General features: G+C 48.5%; 1 protein-coding gene across 5 annotated transcripts in view; it reads right to left on the minus strand.

The window, feature by feature from the left end:
* Positions 1–2717: 2717 nt before the first annotated feature.
* The window catches only part of ZNF541 (zinc finger protein 541), a 42226-nt gene continuing 24562 nt past the window's right edge, over positions 2718–20381 (minus strand). For all 5 annotated transcript variants that reach the window (XM_047712483.1, XM_047712486.1, XM_047712485.1 and 2 more), the window contains 8 exons: positions 14561–14624; positions 13766–13908; positions 13291–13394; positions 12137–12212; positions 11476–11564; positions 3946–4086; positions 3582–3763; positions 2718–3447 (listed from right to left, as the gene is read on the minus strand). In XM_047712483.1, coding sequence (XP_047568439.1) covers positions 3279–3447; positions 3582–3763; positions 3946–4086; positions 11476–11564; positions 12137–12212; positions 13291–13394; positions 13766–13908; positions 14561–14624 — 968 coding nt within the window. In that variant the 3' untranslated portion in view covers positions 2718–3278. The remainder of the gene's footprint in view (positions 3448–3581; positions 3764–3945; positions 4087–11475; positions 11565–12136; positions 12213–13290; positions 13395–13765; positions 13909–14560; positions 14625–20381) is intronic.

Here is a 20381-nt window from a genome sequence, read left to right on the forward strand (position 1 = left end):
AGATGAATGTTAGGTAAAGACTAAGGAAATGTGCATAAAGTATGGGCTTTAGTTATTAATAACATGTCAATGTTGGTTCGGTAATTGTAACAGAGGTACCATACTCATCTAAGATATTAATAGGGGACGTCTGGGTGGCTCAGTCAGTTAAGCGTCTGACTCTTGGTTTCAGCTCAGGTCATCTCAGGGTCCTGTGATCCAGCCCCAGCTGGGCTCTGCACTCAGCAAGGAGTCTTCATGAAGAGTTCTCTCCCTCTCCCTCTGCCCCTCCCCCTGCTCAAGTTCACTCTCTCTCACATAAATAAATCTTTTAAAAAATAATGGGGGGAGGGGCACCTGGGTGGCTCAGTTATTAAGCTCTGCCTTTAGCTCAGGTCATGATCCCTACGTCCTGGGATCTTGGGATCCCTGATGGGTGGGGAGCCTGCTTTTCCCTCTCCAGCTCCCCTGTGCTTGTGTTTCCTCTCTCGCTCTTTCTGTCATAAATTAAAAAAAAAAAAATAGGGGGACCTGGGTGTGGGGTATATGAGAATTCTCAGTACCATTTTCACAATCTTTCTGAAGAATCTAAAAATGATTCTACTATGAAATCTTCTTTAAAAAAAATTCAAGTTCCAGTGCCCTACCCCCTATCCAGAGGAATTCCAATTGTGAAAGTCGGTGGCAGGATCCAGGAATACGCATTTTCTTACAGGGCTCCCAGATGACTCAGACAACGCTGTTATTTGGGGGGGTGAGGGTAGGGTTTAGCTGAGGGGGAATAGTTCACAAGAAACCTTGGCTCTGACATTCGGAGACTTTCTTGGAACACCTTCTTGTGGTGGCTGCTGTATTCTGACCGCAGATCAGGCGGGGCGGGGGTGGGGGGGTGGGGGGGTCTGGACCGCCACAGGCATTTTCGGTTCCATGTCGGTCTGAGCGGGGCTATTATAAAAGTTCCAGTTTGTTTAACACTGTTCATTCCAGGGCGATTTGTTATGCAGCACCAGAGAACTAACAGACCGTCACCCACCCATCAGGTCAGGGTCTTTCATTTCCAGCAGCTGAGCTTGTCCTCCTGGGCAGGATGTAAACAGTGAGAGCAGGAGGGCGCTTTAAACAGCCGCTGCCCAGTTCCCGTGGCGCACCCTGCAGAAAGCATTTTTTACCTCTTCTCATTGAACCAGGACGTGGGGGAAGGTACTTTCCATCCCATTGTACAGACTGAGAACACGGAGGGAAAGTGACTTGTTCAAGGTCACAAAGAAAGAAGAGTCGGGCTGTAAATTCCGGCTCCAAGGACGGCTGAGCCTGAGCCCTGTCCCTTAACCACAAGGGTCCTCAGTGCTTTAAACTCAACTTGCTCCTCTGCTCCCACTCCTGTCCTGGCTTCAAAATTTATTTAGCCCCAATGTGGCTCCCTGGGATGGCTCCTGACACCGCCCTCTGCCCGCACGGCCCCCCACCCCATCCCTCAGTCCCTCAGAATGCAGCACCCACTCTGACAGACACAATCGCACCTCGAGGCAATCAGTCTTCTGAGGAATCCCTGCTCTTCCCTGACTTACTGACATCCACTCAGGCACCAAACCCCAGAGCTGCCACGCCGGCCCTGACCTCTCCCTTACCACCTCTCCCTGGGAGGGGACCCGCCAGCAAGGAGTCTACCCCCAAGATGCTTCCCTACTCCCCAAGTTTCTGTCCCTCTTCAGCCCAGGCCACCGTCTCACCTTCTCACCACCGTGTCTACTGTCTACACTTGCCCTCTTGCCTCCTACAAGCTCCACAGAGCAGCCGGAGGCCCTTAGACCATCCTCCACTCGCCCCTGCGCCAGGGCGCTCAGCTGTGCTACAGCCTGGAACCCAGACCATGGCTCCAGCAGCCTCCTCGGTGTGGCCTTCCCTGATTGGCCACAGTCTGCCACTTTCCAGACATGGCCTAGGACTTGGCCCCCTGCTTTATTTTCTTCATGTCACCTTGTGGTAGACACACTGTCTCCCTGCCCAGTAGCCCTCTCTGGGTCCCCTTCTTTTTCTGGCAAACCAAATTCCAGTTTTGACCTGGTGGCAACAAACTTGAGGGATAACACTGGGTTCCCCCGGTTCCTGGAGACACAGCCGGAGTGTCCGGGAAAACCGTGGCTGTCTTTCTTCCAGCTGTCAGGGATTGGTGGAGAAAGGGCAGGGGCTACAGTCAGCCAGCAGGACAAGAGAGGCATCCTGCTGGGGGCTGCTACCAGCTCTCCTGGCTCTTCTGAAGGGACAGGAGGAAGGGACAGGGAGGGGCGTGCTCTCTTACCCCGAAGCCTCCGGAGGTCTGGGTGTTGGAGTAGAAAGAGGTGATTGTTGCGGCTGCGGCAGGCCCCTTATGGGTGCTCCTGACCTCACAGCTGAGCCCCAGGGGGGCCACCATGCATCCCTGCACCAGAGCCTGCGTGTCCCTGCATATCCCAAATCCCCTTTCCATTCCTTTATCACCGCGACTCTCCCACTCTGACGAAGGAAGCTCTGCGAGGAGAGGGGCTCTGTTCCTCCTGCGTCCCTGTAGCCCCACTGCACAGATTAGGCTCCGTGGGGCTTACGCTCTATGGTAGGTGCTTGCTAAATGCTGGCTGAGCGCATGGGGCCCCTGGCTTCTCTCCTTCGGGATGGGGGTTCTGCTGACTCATCTCCGTGGCTCCAGTGAGTAGCAGGGGCTCAAACGCCTTTGTCGGATCAACAGGCCAGGGAAGCCAGAAGACAGCTGCTCAAGAACCCAATTTAATAAGATTTACAAGTCGACACGTACAAAAAAAAACCTAACAATGTACAAGTCATTGCAAGACTAGGGACTGAATCTGGAACGCAGAGAGACTCCCCTGGTGAGGAGGCCCCACATGTTGGAGATCTGAAAGTATCTTCCCACTGATTCTCTACGTCTTGGCCTTATCGAACAAATGTAACCAAACCCCAAAACTGAGGCGAAGATTTAAGAGCTACCCAGATCTACCTCGTTCCCTCCCCAAGCCTCCCTGCTCTCCAAGGAGTGGAACTGAAAGAAGGGGAGAGACTAACACCTAAAGAGAACAGAGCCTCTGGCACCAGCCAACAGTAGTCTGACGACTGGGAGCCCCTCTGGCCGACTTCTAGCCAAATCCCCGCCATGTTTCCAAGCCGCGCTGGCCAGGGAGGGACAGTAAGGATGGGGGGCAGGCAGAGGGGTGCCCCAAACCCCCTGGAGAGGCCGAGGGCATAGGTGACTAGGCTGGAGGCCCCCATCCAGACTTGCGGCCTCGCCCCAGCCCCCGCCCCCGCCCCAATCACCACTGCAGGGGGCCGATGTCAGCCCCTATCTCCTCTTCCTCCTCCTCTTCCTCCTTCAGCTGGAAGGGCTTCACGGGCCACTTCCCCCTGACAATGGGCTCCACGTGGTCCTGAAGCCGGTGGCGCTTCATGTGGGCATTTCGACTCTTGATTTTGTCGAACACCCTGAGGAGTCACCAGAACGACACCGGTCAGAGCGGGGTGGGGGGTGGGGCGGTGGCCCAAGGGCAGCTGCCGGGGGTGGGGGGCCGGGGGGAGAAAGGAGGTGGTGTGGGCGCATCCAGGGACAGGGCTAGCACCTCTCACATTCTCTGCAGGGAAAGACACCCTGGCCCTCCACGCTCCCCGGGGGCTCGGGGGTCCGCTTGGGGCCGGCATTCGGGCTGGCGTTGAGAATGGACTCCCTCCTGTAACTCTTGGTCTTTATCTTGAACTCAGGAGTAGGACGGTGGCTGGGTCTCTCCCGAGGGCTGCAAGTGACCTGCAGAGGGGCAGAAACGACAACGGAAGGGTGCCAACCCTCCACGCTTCTCAGGGAGCCGCTTGACCTGGCAGGGAAGCCCTTCCCAGGGGGCGCCCTTCCCCCTTCCCTGGCTTGACGGGCAGCGGCATCCCGATCAGATCTGGGCGGAACTCCAGCCCCACCTCCCCTGGACCTTCTACCTTTGCTTCTGTCCTGTCTGCCTCATCTGGCTCTCTCTTGACCCTCTTTTCCAGTCCTGGGGCTCGACCACAGTCAAACTTGATCATTTTTTTCCAGATGTAATAATACTCAACACACTGGGCTACAGTCTTTGTCTGGATCTAGCGAGGGAAAAATGGAAGGCGACTATGGACAACACCCCATGAGCAGCCTCGAGTGTTGCCTTGACACCCCGAATCCCTTCCCCATGGGGCCACTTTTGGAAAGCCTTCCTGAAATGTCTCTCTGCATGGCCTGGCGTGCCCCTTTGGTGCAAGGAGCAGAGAATCACAAGTCCTCACAGGTGACAAGCGGCTCAGACTGCAGCCACCGCCACCAGCACGGGTCAGCATTGCACACGCCAGGGGGCAGGTCCATCCCAGGGATCCTACCCTGTGGGAAGGTGCATCGGAAGGCGTACTACTAGGGTGTTCACAGCGAAATCACGCCTAGGAGCCAGCTGGGACCAATGACAACAGAATGCCCTGAGGCAGTAGGGACCACACAGCCTTTGGGACAGTGATGCAGGGCCGTGGAGTCCAGAGGAAGTGGCCCACGAGAGAAGGAAGGGGCTCTGAAGGCAGGGCTGGATCCTGGCCGTGCAGACCCCCACCATGTGCTCCTCCCTCCACTAAGAAGTGATCCCGTTCACAATACCTTCTGTGAAAACAAAACAGGATGGAAAAGTTTCATTGCCCCAGAGACAACGTTTCTCAGGTAAATGCAACTGGCCATTTAGTATCTGGAGCTCACTTCAGAACATTCCTTCTCTGAGTTTTTTTGAGCTGTGTGGGTCTTCACAAAGTAAGAGTCAAAATAGCACATCCCCTGTCCTTCTAGGAAATGGCACTAAGTTTAAAAAAAAAAAAAAAAAAGCCAAGAAGCTGAACTTGTGCTTCCAAGCAAGACAGGGTAACAGGAGGAGCTGGGTCTCCCTCCCAGCCGAAACGAGAAGACACAGGAAACAGTGGTTGGTAAGACACCAGGCATCAGTCCGAAAACAGCTTTCCGAGAGGCAGAAAATACACCACTACCTTGGGATGGTTTCCAGGCCACAGCCAAGGGGGAGGGACCCAGGCAGAGCCCAGCAGACTCCTGAGCTGAGAGCAAGCTGAGTGCCTGGGGAGACCGAGGTGGCAAGAGTCCACAGGACAAAGGACAGTAGAGGAGACAGCGGCATGGAGAAAAATGCCAGAGATCTGGACAGAGTTCCCCTCAGGGATTCAGGGCCATGCGTGTGAAGAGAACCCAATACTAGGTAAAGACCCATCATAAAGGATCGGAGGGAAAGCTGCCTGTGGCTCTCAGGGGCCAGAAACAGTGCCTGTCCCCACCAGCTGGGGGTGGAAAACCTCCTAATTCGTGTGGCATTGGTAGAGGAATGAGAAGGATTTTGCCTCAGAAATGAGAAATAATTAGAAAATAATTATTTAGAAATAATAGAAATAATTAGAAATAATTAGAAAAATGAGAAATTAGAAATAATTAGAAGAAAAGCTGTTCTGGGTGCCTGGGTGGCTCAGTGGGTTGGGCCTCTACCTTTGGCTCAGGTCATGATCTCGGGGTCCTGGGATCGAGCCCCGCATCGGGCTCCCTGCTCAGCGGGGAGCCTGCGTCCCCCTTTCTCTGCCTGCTGCTCTGCCTACTTGCGATCTCTCTCTCTCTGTCAAATAGTTAAATAAAAAATCTTAAAAAAAAAAAAGCTGTTCTGATACTGCCATTAAAAACCTAAAAGCAATATCCAAAAGGATCAAGTTGTTTCTGCTCTATACACAGTGATGTAAGGCAGTAAAAATAGTAACTATGTGGGTAAAAATATAAGGCTTTGTATCTTAAATCTCTCTAAACATAGTTGGCTGTTCAAACAAAAACAGTAACAAGGTATTACACAGTTAATAACATATAGAGAAGGCATAGCAGTAAGAGTATAAAGGTCAGGAGGAGAGAAGAAGCCGCTACTCTGTGGTTCTCAGGCTGCACATGGAGTTCTATCAAATCACTTGCAGGTTCTACCCTGATAAGTTAACAACCCACAGTATAAAACCTAAAGCAACCACCAAACTAATAGTTGTAGTCAATAAGCCAGCAAAGGAGATAAAATGGAATCCTAAACTTTGCTACATTAATCCAAGAGGCAGCAGAAAAACTGCAGAAAGGAGAAACGAAGAACAGATGAGTCAAACAGCAAACACACAGCAAGGCACCGGACTTAAAGCTCACCAGCCCGGTAATCAAGTTAGATGTGAATGGTCTAAGCGCCCTCATTAAAAGAATGGATTTAAAAAAAAAAAAGATTTGATGTATTTATTTGAGAGAGTGTGAAAGTGAGAGAGATCACAGAGGGAGAGGGAGAAGCAGGCTCCCCATGGAGCAGGGAGCCCGATGTGGGACTCGATCCCAGAACCCTGGGATCACGACCTGAGTGGAAGGCAGAAGGTTAACCGACTGAGCCACTCAGGCACCCCAAGGCTGGATTTTTTTTTAAAGCGTATAACAGAATATTACTCAACTCTAAAAAGGAATGAAATCTGGCCATTTATGACAACATGGATGGGTCTGGAGAGTATAATGCCAAGCGAAATAAGTCAGAGAAAGACAAACACCATATGAGTTCACTCGTGTGTGGAATTTAAGAAACCAAAACAAACAAAAAAAGAAAAAAGACAGTTAAGACAGATTGTTTTTTTAAAAGATTTTTTAAATTTTATTTATTTGACAGAGATCACAAATAGGCAGAGGGAGAGAGAGGAAGGGAAGCAGGCTCTCTGCCGAGCAGAGAGCCCAATGTGGGGCTCGATCCCAGGACCCTGGGATCATGAACTGAGCCGAAGGCAGAGGCTTTAACCCACTGAGCCACCCAGGCACCCCAAAGACAGATTCTTAAACACAGAGAACAAACTGGTGGTTCTCAGATGGAGGGTGAGTGGGGGGATGGGGGAAATAGGTGACAGGGATAAGAGCACACTTATTTTGATGAGCTCTGAGCAATGTACAGAAGTGCTGAATTACTATATTGTCCACCTGAAATCAATATAATACTGTATATTAATTATACTTCAATTAAAACAAATTTAAAAGCACCATCCAACACATGCTACTTATAAGAACACACTTTCCATATAAAAACACGAATAGGTTAAGAGTAAGAAGATGAAAAAAGATATACCAGGCAAACACCCATTATAAGAAAGCTGGAATAGTTGGCTTTCTTATATAATATAATATATATAATAATGTAATACCAGAAAAATAGGCTTCAGAGCAATGAATAATACCAGGCATAGAGGAAATCATTTTATAATGATAAAAAGGACAACTGATCAAGAGGACATAAGAATCCTAAATGTTTACGCACTTAACTCAGAGCCTCAAATACACGAAGAAAAACTTGAGAGAACCACAGGGAAAAATAGATCCACAGTTACAGCCAAATATTTTAATAACCCCTTCCCAATAATGGCTAGAACAAGGAGATGGTAAAGGTATGGGAGACCCAAACCACATTATCGACCATCTTGAACTGGTATTTCTAGAGCTCCAGCCAACAGCGGCAGAATGCACCTTCTTCAAGAGTACTCGGGACCCGTACTAAGATGTAGACCATATTCTGGGCAATAAACAAGGATCAAAAAATTTAAAAGGATTTGAGTCACATAAAGTATTTCTCTGACGACAGTGACATTAAATTAAAAGTCAGTAACAGAAGAACTCTGGAAAATCCTAAAATATCTGGAGACTCAATAACACACTTCTAAATAACTCATAGGTCAGGGGCGCCTGGGTGGCTCAGTGGGTTAAGCCTCTGCCTTCGGCTCAGATCATGATCTCAGGGTCCTGGGATGGAGCCCTGTGTCAGGCTCTCTGCTCGGCGGGGAGCCTGCTTCCCCCCCCACCCCACCCCCCGCCTACCTGCCTCTCTGCCTACTTGTGATCTCTCTCTCTCTGTGCCAAATAAATAAATAAATAAAATCTAAAATAAATAAATAAACTTACTCAAAAAAGAAATCAAAAGGGAAGTGAAAGCTTTGAACTGAGTAAAAATGAAAACCCAACATACCAAGATGTATCAAAGCAGTACTCTGAGGAAAATTTATAGCACCAAATACCTATATTAGGGAAGAAGAAAGGTTTCATAACAATGATCTCATTTTCCACCTTCCGAAACTAGAAAAAGAAGAACAAATTAAACTCAAAGCAGCAGAAAAAATAAAATAATAAACAGCAGAGCAGAAATCAATTAAACAGAAAAAATATCAACAAGCCAAAGCTGCTTTTTGAGGAAAAATTAATAAAATCAATAAATTTGATGGATCTCTAGCCAGACTGGTCAGGAAAAAAATTAAAAAAAAAAAAGACAAATTACCAGTATCAGGAATGAGAGAGGTGACATCCCTATAGTCAATGAATATAAAAAGGACAATATGAGACTATTACGAGCAATTTTTGCTAATATATCAGACAGCTTAGAAGAAATGAACAAATTTCTCAAAAGAAAAACTATGAAAGTTCACTCAGGAAGATGTGACAACGCGAATCACCCTACATTTATGAAACACCTGAATTTGCATTTCAGAACCTTCCCACAAAGAAAACTCCAGGCCGAGGTGACTTCACCACCAAATATTTAAGGGATAAATAAAGCTGATTCTAAACAAGCTCTTCCAAAAAACCGAAGAGGAGGGAATACTTCCCAACTCGTTCAGTAAGGGCCGCGTTGCCCTGATAAGAAAGCCAAAGACACTACAAGTAAAAAAGGCTACAGACCAATATCCATCCTGAACACAGACGAAAACTTCTACACAAAAAAGAATAAATAAATAGAATAAATAAATAGAATCCAACAATATATATACAAAGGACAAGACATCGGGACCAAGTGGAGCTCATCCCAGAAATGTGAGGCCGATTTAACGATCTCAAATCGGTGTAGCTGGTCATGCTAAAATGAAAAACAATAACCATATGAGCATCTCCACAGATGCTAAGGAAGCACTATCGATACAACCTCATATCCTTCACCGAAACAAACTCTCAGCAAACTGGGAATAAAAGGAACTTCTTCAACCTGATAAGCAACATCTGGAAAGACCCCACAGCTAATGTCATACTTAGGAGGGAAAAGAGGGGCTGGTTTCCCGCTAAGATCATGAACAAGTCCAGAAGGTCCACTCTCACCATTTCTACTCAACAAGTTACTGGAGGTTCCACAGTGCAGTGAGGCAAGAAGAGATGAAAGGGAAGGAAGAAATAAGTGTTTTTATTTGTAGATGATATGATTGTCTATGTAGAAAATCCAACAGAATCTGCAAAAAAGCTACAAAAACGAATAAATGAGTTTAGCAAGACTGCAGAACATAAGATCAGTATTATTTCAATTTTATTTCTATATATACTAGCAAGAAACCATTGGAAATCAGAATTAAAAAGAGCCTTCCATAACAGCATAAAAAGTAGAAATACTTAGGAATAAATAGGATATAACACCTATACACCCAAACCTTCAAAACACCATGGAGAGAGATTGAAGACTTAAATAAACAAATACACTTTGTTCACTGGTCGGAAGACTAAACACTGTTAAGATATCCATTGTCTGCAATTGACCTGGAGAGTCAACGCCGTACCAGACAAGAGCCTATCAAAATTTTCTTAAAGAAAATTTTCTTAAAGAAATTGACAAGCTAATTCTAAAATTCACATGGAAATGCAAAGGACCCAGGATAGAAAACACTTTGAAAAAGAATAACAGGGTTAAAGAACAAACGTTTTCTGCTTTCATGACTTATTATAAATCAACAGCAATAAAGAACATGGTAACAGCTTAACAGTTCACAAACAGACCAACTGAACAAAACGGTCAGCCCAGAAACAAACACGTATGTATATGGCCAACTGATGTTTGACCGAAGTACCAAGGCTGTTGGCTGCAGAAAATGCAGTCTTTTCAACAAAAGGTACTAGAAGGATTAAACGTGCGTGTGCGGAAAATGAACCCCATTCTGTACCTTGCACGGCAGGTCAACCCAGAACAGGTCATAAATCTAAACGTAAAACTGAAAACACATAAAGCTTATAAAGAAAACATAGGGGAAAATCTTGGTGACTTTGGGTAGGCAAAGCTTTCTTAGAGACGCCACCAGAACCATGGTCCCTAAGAGAAAAATTAATGAACTGAGCTGACTCAGCGTCTGAAACTTTTTCAGAAAAGACACTGAGAAGTCAGAGACCAGGAGCAAATACGTGCAGGGCAGGTGTCTAGAAGAAGAGCTTTGGCTCGGAACGAAGAACTCCCATGGTTTAATAAAAACACAAACACCCATCCCCCAAAAAAACATAAGCAAGAGACTGGGAGCAGACAGCTCCGCACGTGAGGCGCGGGATGGCACACAGGCCAGCGGAAAGATGCCCGGCCTCGTCAGTCCCTCAGAAGCGCAGGGAGCGAAGGCCGTGAGCTCAGAACAGCGATGAGAGGAGGCCTGGCCATGGGGCGCGCTGGGGAGGGCGTGGGGCCCCTAGAAGTCTCCTGAGCCGCCCGTGGGCATGTGAAGTGCCACGATGGCTTTGGATGACCGTTTGGCAGCTTCCTTCAAAGTGAAACGTGACCCTCACCCTCCTCTCTCCTCCCCCTGCTAGGCGTTCACCCCGCAGGGAAATAGTGCTGACAGAGCCTGCCACGCACCTCAGGGCTCACGGCGGCTTCATCTCTAAGCGCCGGTGTCTGGAAACCACCCAGACGTCCACAGGCAACAGACTGAATCGCCGGTGGTACACCCACACAGCGACACTGTCCCCGGCAATGAACGGGGGTGAGTGACTGCTACTCGGCCTCCCGGATGGAGCTCGGGGATGCTGAGCATGAGGAGCCAAAGCAGAGCATGTGTCGTACGATGATTCCACTCAAAGAAAACTCTGGAAAATGCAAACCGATTTACAGGGACAGAAAGGAGACAAGGAGTTGACTAGGGACAGGGGTGGCATGAAAGAGGACCAAGGGGTGTGGGAAATGGGCGGGGGGGACAGACGTGATCTTGACTGTGGTGATGGTCTTGTGTGGGCTAAGTACACGAAAACATCCAAGGTTACACTTGGATCACGGGCCGGTCGGTGGTCATCAGGTTAACGAAAGAACAACCCTGCAGGACATCTGGTGTAGAAGGATCACGGCCTTCGTAAGGACACGCACGGGCGAGCAAGAGAGCCATACGGACAGCGCCAAGCCTGAGGCTCACAAGCAGACAGGCCAAGGTTAGCCGCCGGGAGGAGGCTCTGCGGAGGACACGGAGGCCTTTACCAGAGCATTCCTCAAGCTGAGAATGGGAGCGTTCGTTTATTTGAGCACTGACGACGCATTTCTGTACTGTTTGGAGGTGTTCACAACAATGTCCTTTTAAAAATGATGAACTGTGGTTGAGACCAGCAGAGGGTCTCCTTGGCAGGGCCTTCTGCTCCAGCTGGGCTCAGCTGCGCAAGGGGAGGCCCAGTCTGCGCCAGCGCACCCATGTTCACCTTACCGTCTTGTGAATCAAGTAGAAGTCCTTCTTGTGGGCACAGAATGCTTTCTTAAAAAGCCTCTTCTCCATGGGGGTCCAGACGTCAGAACCTATCAGAGAAAGAGCCAAGCATGGGGACAGGACGGGGCTGGCGTGCAGACCACCCTCCTTCCCAAAGCTGCCATCACTAAGCATGATCGTGCGTCGAACATTCTTATTTGCTTCATCAGCTACAGCCCTCACAAAACCTCAGCACGTAGGGCCCTCACGATCCGTGCTTCACCAAGGCAGCCATGGAGGCCTGCACTGGGTGAGGGTCCAGACTGCCTGACTCCAGGGCTGGCGCATCCGCTCTCACCCCTGAAGCTCAGTCTGCCTCCTCCCCTCCCCAGCCCGGGGGCATCCCCTTCCTGGCTGGGCACGCCCCCCCGCCCCCCCCCCCCCCCCCCCCCCGAGGGAATCAACGGAAAAGGGGGAAGGTAGGATGCAACTAGCAGAAATCATGCCCATGGAATCCCGTCCGCCCACCCCCCACCACCCCAGGGAGAGGGAAGGCCTTTCTGGAAAGGCAGGTGAAGGCCCCAAGATAACTCTCAAAAGGCACAGGCGAAGCTTGCGGTCAGGACTGTTTTCACAGGGTCTCAGCCGGGCAGAAACCACGCCCACAGCCCCGCCCAGTCACCTGCGTAGCGGTAGTCGGCCAGCGGGTGAGTGTGCGGCTTCTGGGGCCCGCGCAGTAAGAGGGTCTCCAGGGCGACCTGGAACAAGAGGGGCCACAGGCTACTTTACACAGGGAGGGGAGGAAGAGTCTCACCTCCGTTCCTTCCTTCCTTCCGAAGCCACCGCCGGCTCTCCCGGCTCTCCCGATGGCTCTCCCCAGCCCTATACTCAGTGCGGTGGGTCCTCCGAGCAGCCCACACCTGTGACCGCTGAGCGCAGCTGCCGTGGACTCTCCCAGGAAGGTGCTCCCGACCAGGAGACAGTGACTGTGTGGGTTTGCTCCTGTGGTGCACGTTCCTTGCCATCAAGGACCAGCATTTGGAACAGCCCTGCCCTTGCCCACCGCCCCCTTTGTATCCTTCATGGCGCTAATCGCTATCCAGCCACCTTCCAGAACGTATTTGCTGTTTTGGCTCTTCTCAAATGTAAGCCCATAAAGAAAGGGACTTTGTCCTGCTCCCCAGAGTAACCCATCAGGACCGCTGTGGCATCTGTGGGACCCAGCACAAAATGAAAACCCTTGTTCAAAACTTACTAAGGATTTCAAGATGACAACATGAGCATGAAACCAATACTGGGGTCCCCAAGCTGGTCCCGGCCCCCACATCACAACATTACCAAGCCCTCAGCGGAACCCCAGAAAGGTGGGTTGCCCGCTCCGTTGAGCACCTACTATGTGCCAACCGCTGCCTCTCAGCTCAAGAAAGAGCAGGACTGTGGCACTGGCTCGGTGATGGGCCTCTTCCTCTCCCACTACTCAGCAAACTGAGGAGGGTCCTCGGAGGAGACACAAGCAATTCTAATGCACCAGAAGTTTTCATACATGGGTTTTTAATTGAAGAGAAAAAGCTCAGTAAGAAACCTGATGAGCACAGGGGCCCCGAGTTGGGTCTGCTGGGCACCGGCTCCCCAGCACCTCAGAGATGGGGTGGAGCCCGGCACTGCTGTCACACCAGACAGAGCCCACCCCTGCAGCTCATGAGGACCACACCAATCCCAAAGCCACCGGGAAGAAGGACGGTGGCCTGCCCAAGCAGACCGCACAGGGCATGTGCCTGCCGCTCTGGCTCCCCCAGGCACCCCTGGCCGCTGCCCCTCGCCCTGCCTCCACTTCACCTGAACACTGCCCCGGGCCTCGTGCAGGCAGTGCAGAGCGAGCTCCAGGTTGGTGCCCCCTCCCGGCATCACGCTGGAGCAGGCCACGTTGCAGAGCTCAGTGACTGTAGCGATCCCAGCAGTGTGAGAGAGGAGACGGGGAGTTAGCAAGTGCCAGGGAGACTTCCCCGACAGCACAGGGGGCGGGCTCCTTGTCACCGGCCCCCTCACGTCTCAGCTGAAAGCAGGATGAGGGAAGGGAGGGACAAGAGGGACAGGCACAAACCCTGCCCCGAACAGCCGAACAGCCGGCCGGGCTTGTGGGCGGGAGACTGCAGCTGCGGAGAAGCCACGCAGCACCAAGGGGAGCCCTCCCGCCTCCTCACCCCGGGTACTGCTTCTGGCCGAGGGGAGAACTGGGAGGAGATGTCCTCAGACATGGAGGGGGCGGCTAGGGGCAGGGCCCGCTGGAATTTAGCCCCAAAGCTTCAGCCACCTCTGTCCTGCGTTTCTGGGTTGGTCGTCACATCTCCCCACGGCTTCCAGACCAGAGAAGCGACGTGCTCGTCAGCAGCAGAAAGCGCTCTCTCCTGGAGCTCTGGGATCTCAGCCTGAAACCGGCTTCCTATGTTGATGTGTCTGAAACGAGGCCGCACACACAGACACGCGGGAAAGACAACGGTGACTAAGACGGGAAATGAAACAGATATGGGCGGTGTTCCCTTCTCTCAGGCCACAGCCTTGCCCGATGCAAACCCCGTGCCATCTGCCAGATGTGTTCAGTGTCCATCATCCCTGACAGATACGTACAGGCATTCCAGAAACCCCTCAAAGGGGTACTTCCTTCCCTCCTCTCATTTTCCTTATTGCCATATCTCTGGCCTCAGGTGTCGCTGTGGGTCCAGGACAGTCCTGGAGACAGACTGCGGGTCCGAGTACATGCTGATAGCTCTTGTGCTTCTACACCCACGGCCATACTATCCAGCCACACTCCATGGACACTCAAAAGTCTGGACCAAACCACCACCAATTCCACCTAGAACCCCAGGGCCCTGGGTATTCTGTCCCTGGGGCCCCAGCTATAATATGTCTAGACAGAAAGAATACTAGGGGAGCTTCCCACCTACACCCACAGAAGTGCACCACTTCTCTCTTAGGGAGGCTCCGTAGCGAGACCTGATCTCCTGTGACGAAGGAGCCCCGGGAAAACTGACACAGGCCTGCAGGGCAGGTAGAAGCAACCCCACCTTGGAAGGACGCACCCTCAGGTGCTAAGTCTGTTCCAACTTACGGTTCAATGCTGATCTTGGTGTCATCCTTTACCATGCAAATGCCGAAAGAGCTGTCCACTTGATCTAGAAAACACGCAATAAGAACAAAAGCCTCAGGAAGACTAACCATAAGGCCCTTCTGCCTGCCTTCGTGGCACAGCTAAAAACCGGCTCTTTACAGCTGCGTGGTAGGGAGAGTCTTTGAAAAATTAAAAGGAGAACTACTGTAAGATCCAGCAATCCCACTTCTGGGTATTTTTTCCAAGATTTTATTTATTTATTTGACAGAGAGAGGGAGCCAGAGAGCACAAGCAGGGGGAATGGCAGAGGGAGAGGGAGCAGCTGATTCCCCACTGAGCAGGGCACCCAATGTGGGGCTCGATCCCAGGACCCCGGGATCATGACCTGAGCCAGAAGCAGATGCTTAACTGACTGAGCCACTCAGGTGGCCCCCCCCCCGCCACCCCGGGTATTTATCCAAAAGAACTCGAACCAGTATCTCAGTGATAACTGCACTTCCACGTTTACTCAGCACTATTCACAACAGCCAATTGGGAACAATCTGATGTCCTTCGGCAGAGGAGTGGGTGAAGAGAAGGTGGTATTTACATACGATGTGGTATTTACATACGATGGAATACAAGTCAACCTTTTTTTTTTGAGAGGAACCTCCAATAGGCAACAACACGAATAAACCTTGAGAACATCATGCCAGGCACAGAGAAGGAAATACTGCATGACTTTGCTTATGTAAGTATCCATAATAGTCCAATTCAGGGGCACCTGGGTGGCTCAGTTGGCTGAGTGTCCAACTCTGGGGTTTGGCTTGGGTCATGATCTTGGGGTCCTGGGGTCGAGCCCCACATCAGGCTCTGCCCTCGGCACGGGGCCTGCTGGAGATTCTCTCCCTCTCCTTCTCTCTCTGCCCCTCCCCCCACCCGCATGCATGCTCACGCTCTTTCTAAATAAATAAGAAAATCTTTAAAAAATAGTCCAGTTCATATAATCAAAAATGGGATGGTGGTTGCCAGGGGCTGGGGGAGTGGGAAGTGGGTATTTACTGATCAGTGAGCGTAAAGTGTTGGATAAGCCAGATGAGTAAGCTCTAGAGGTCCACAGTGCAGCGTGGTCCCTGTAATCAACAATGATGTTCTGAGCACTTATTCGCTTAAGGGAGACTCATGTTAACTTCTTATCATCATAAAACACAATTTTTTTTTTAATTTTTTTTATTTATTTATTTGACAGAGAGATCACAAGTAGGCAGAGAGGCAGGCAGAGAGAGAGGAGGAAGCAGGCTCCCCGCCGAGCAGAGAGCCCGATGCGGGGCTCGATCCCAGGACTCTGAGATCATGACCTGAGCCGAAGGCAGCGGCCCAACCCACTGAGCCACCCAGGCGCCCCATAAAACACAATTTTTAAAGAAAGATTTATTTACGTGAGAGAGAGAGGCAGGGGAGAGGGGCAGATGGAGAGGGAGAGAGTAACCTAAGCAGACTCAGGGCTGAGCACAGACCTGACATGAGGCCCAATCTCACAACTCTGAGATCATGACCTGAGTGAAACCAAGAGCTGGTGATTCAACCGACTATGCCACCCAGGTGCCCTGATAACACACAATTAAAAAAAAAAAAACATTGCATGGAAGAGGCAGAGGAACTCAGCAAGATGACAAATTAACTGATTAAAAATTATTTTATAGAACAGGAAGCTAAAGTCTCTGGAAGCTGTCCTAAAAGCATACAGCATTTTAGGAAATACTCATTTAAGAAAATGACCACATATTGGTAAGAACAATGAGAGTCTGTGGCATCTGCCCATCACTTCCCCACCGGAGGCCAAGCTCCATTAACAGAAGCTCTACCTGGAGTGCCTCACCCTGGGCAGGTGCACCCAAGGAGAGGGACTTCTTCTCCCAGCAGCATCCACGCTTAAAGAATTAAAGGGAGGTATGATGATTTCTTATCAAAGAGAGAATACTGTAAAGAGACAGAAGATTTTTAAAAGAACCAAGTGGAAATTTGGGGATTAAAAAAGTACAATAACAAGGGTGCTTGAGTGGCTCAGTCACTTAAGTGTCTGACTCTTGATTTTGGCTCAGGTCTGATCTCAAGGTCATGAGATCGAGCCCCTCATGGGGCTCTGTGCTCAGTGGGGAGTCTGCTTGAGATTCCTTCTCTCCCTCTGCCCTTCCCCCAACTCTCAAAGAGAAAGAAATCTTCAGGAAAAAAAGAAGCACAATAACCAAGATTAGGCCCAACAGCAGGTTTCAGCTGACAGGAGAAATGATCAGCAAATCTGAGGCTAGATCACTGGAGATGATGTAATCTGAAGAAGGGAAAAAAGAATGGAGAAAAATGGAGTGAGCCTCAGAGAAACGGGGGTCATCATTAAGTGCCGCAAAATACGTGTAATGAGAGTACCGGAGAAAGACAAGGAAGGGACGACAAAACATGTGAAGTATCATGGCATTGAAATCTGCCCAAATTTGGTAAACAACAAAAACAAAAACCCAATATATACATCCAGGAAACTATAAACACCAAGGGCTCTATGTCTAGACACATCCATCACAGGCAAAATGCTGAAGGCCAAAGAAAGACATCTTGAAAGTAAAAGAAGAAAAACAACTTGCTTCACGCAAGAGCACCCCAGTAAGGTTAACAGCTGACTTCTTGTCAGAAGCAACGGAGGTCCGAAGGCAGAAGGATAACATATTCAAGTCGTTGAAAATAAAAAACCATCGACCAGGAATCATATCCAGCAAATTACTTTTCAAAAATAACTGTGAAATAAAGTCATTCTCAGATAAATAAAAACTGAGATTTGTTGCTATCAGATCTGTCTTATAAGAAATAGTAAAGGGGGAGGGCTGCCTGGGGGGCTCAGTCGGTTCAGTGTCTTGAGTCTTGGTTTCAGCTCAGGTCATGATCTCAGGGTCATGGGATTGAGCCCTGTAGTTGGGCTCCATGATCAATGGGGAGTCTGCTTGAGAGTCTCTCTCTCCCTCTCCCTTTGCCCTGCCCCCCACCCTCTATAAATCTTTAAAAAAAAAAAGGTGGAATATCATTCAGTCATAAAAGGGAATAGAATACTGACACACCCGGCAACACAGGTGGAACCTGAAAACATTATGCTAGGAAACAGTCACAGAACACTACATACTGCAGGATTCCAAGTATATGGAATGTCCAGATTCGCCAAATCTACAGAGACAGAGAGTAAACTAGAGGTTACCTATGGCTGGGGGTGGGAGGCAGGGACAGGAGTGGCTCGCTAAGGAGTGTGGGGCTTCTTTTGGGAGTGCTGACTATCTCTGAAACTTGATGGTAGCAATGGTTGCACAGGTCTGTGAATGTAATAAAACCCACCTTATTACATGCTTTAAAGGAATAAATTTTATGTAAATTGTATCTCCATACTGATAATAGACACCTAAGAAAGTTCCTTAGACTTAAAGCAAACGACAAGAGATAGTAAGTGAATCAAAACAAAAAAACAAAGGGTGCTGATAAAGGTAATGATATGGGTAATTCTAAGATTATAATCACATATTTTTTAATTGACTCGAAAAGCAATTGCATAAAACAGTATGTATTGTGGGCCTATAAAATATAGAAATACAGTATGTGTGGCAATAAAAAGGAGTTGCACTGCAGTAAAGAAAGGATACCCCAGGGATACCTGGGTGGCTCAGTGGGTTAAGCCTCTGCCTTCAGCTCAGGTCATGGTCTCAGGGTCCTGGGATCAAGTCCTGCATCAGGCGCTCTGCTCAGCAGGAAGCCTGCTCCCCCCCCACCCTCTCTCTGCCTGCTTCTCTGCCTACTTGTGAACTCTCTGTCCATGAATAAATAAAAATCTTTAAAAAAAAAAAAAAAAAGAAAAGAAAGGATACCCCAGACAGTGACTTGAATCCACAGGAATAAATGAAGTTATCAGTGATGGTAAATGAGAAGGGCAATAAAACAAACTCTATAAATAATGCCTGTTTTCCTTTTTTTTTTTTCCCCTCTTTAAAGACTTCATTTATTTATTTGACAGAGAGAGCAAGGGAGCACAAGCAGGGGGGACAGTGGGGAGAGAGAGGGAGAAGCAAACTCCACACTGAGCAGGGAGCCCGAATTGGGGCTCAATCCCAGGACCCGGGGTCATGAGCGGAGCTGAAGGCAGATGCCCCACCATCTGAGCCACCCAGGCGCCCCTATAAATAATCCCTGTTTTCCTTTATTTTCTTCTTTATTATAACACAGTATTATATAAAGTAATAATTACAACAACATATTTCTGGGTTTCTAATATATGTGTGTATATACATATATAACATAATATTATATATATCCATACAACAATAATAGCAGAAGGGTTAGAAGAAATGGAATTAGATAGCAATGTTTCTATATTTTATTAAATTAATACACAACTGAGCATACTCTGATAAATTAAGATGTATGTTTTAAGTCCTACAGCAGCTCCTAAGAAATGACTAAGAAAAAGTGAAAAATTAAAGGAAACGATGTGTTATACAAGAAAATATTCACGTAATACAAAAGAAAGCAGAAAAGGGGGAACAGAAGGAGAAAATGACATGAGACCTATAGAAAATAAAAAGCAGAATGGCAGATATAAATCTAACTACATCACTGGCCCATAAAAGAGAATGCTTAAACAAACCAATCAAAAGGCAGTTTCTCAGACTGGATATAAAAATATGATCCAACCGATGCTGTCTGTGGGAGACCCGCGTTATTTTCAAAGACACAGGGTGAAGGTAAAAGAACAGGAAAAATCAGACCAAGTGAAAAACAATGATAAAAGCCCTGGAATGGCTATACTAATGTCAGGAAAATTAGACTTTATTATTTTTTAAGATTTATTTGCAAGACAGAGAAAGAGTGAGGGAGTAGGGTGGGGGAAGGGGAGGGGGAGAGTTTCCGGCAGATTCCTTGCTGAGTGTGGAGCCAACGCAGGGTGACCTCATCACCCAGAGTTCACAACCTCAGCCAAAATCCAGAGTCGGATGCTTAACTGACTGTGTCACCCAGGTGCCCCTGCAAACTGGGACTTTAAAACAAAAAATACACTCAAGAAAATGACAAAATTCTTGTAATAATGATAAGTGATATCCTATCATAATGATAAAAGGTCAAGCCATCAGGAAAATGTGGCAATTATATAAAAATAATGCACCTAAAACAGATTTCATAAATACATAAAGCAACAATTGATAGAATTGAAGAATAAAATGAACAATTAAAAGATAATAGAGTTGGAAGGGCGCTTGGGTGGTACAGTCAATTGACTGAATGACTCTTGGTTTTGGCTCGGGGGGTGATCTCAAGGTTGTGGAATCGAGCCCCAAGTCAGCCTCTGTGCCTGATGCGGAGTGTGCTTGGGACTCTCTATCCCACTCCTTCTGCCCCTTCCCGCCATGCACGCACATGTGCTTTCTCTCTCTCTCAAATAAATAAATCTTAAAAAAAATAGCTTAAATACTTAAATACTTTCAATAATGCACAGGACAACCAGGCAGAAGGCCAACAGGAAGTAGAATACTTGGACTAATGGCACATAACGGACATCTACAGTGTTTCCTGCCCATCATCGGGAGAATACATTCTTCTCCAGTACACATGGAACATTCTCCATGACAGAATGTATTCTAGCCCATAAAAGTGCCTCGAAAAAAGAAAAAGCGCTGAACTAATACAAAGTATATTCTCTGACCACAACAGAATTAAAAATCAATTTTAAAAAGGCAACTTGGAAAATTCACAAAGAGGCAGAAATTAAACAACACACTCCTTAATAATTGCTGTATCAAAAAAGAAACCAGGGGCGCCT

This window comes from Lutra lutra, chromosome 17, assembly GCF_902655055.1.
Source record: "Lutra lutra chromosome 17, mLutLut1.2, whole genome shotgun sequence".
Lineage (NCBI taxonomy): Eukaryota > Metazoa > Chordata > Mammalia > Carnivora > Mustelidae > Lutra > Lutra lutra.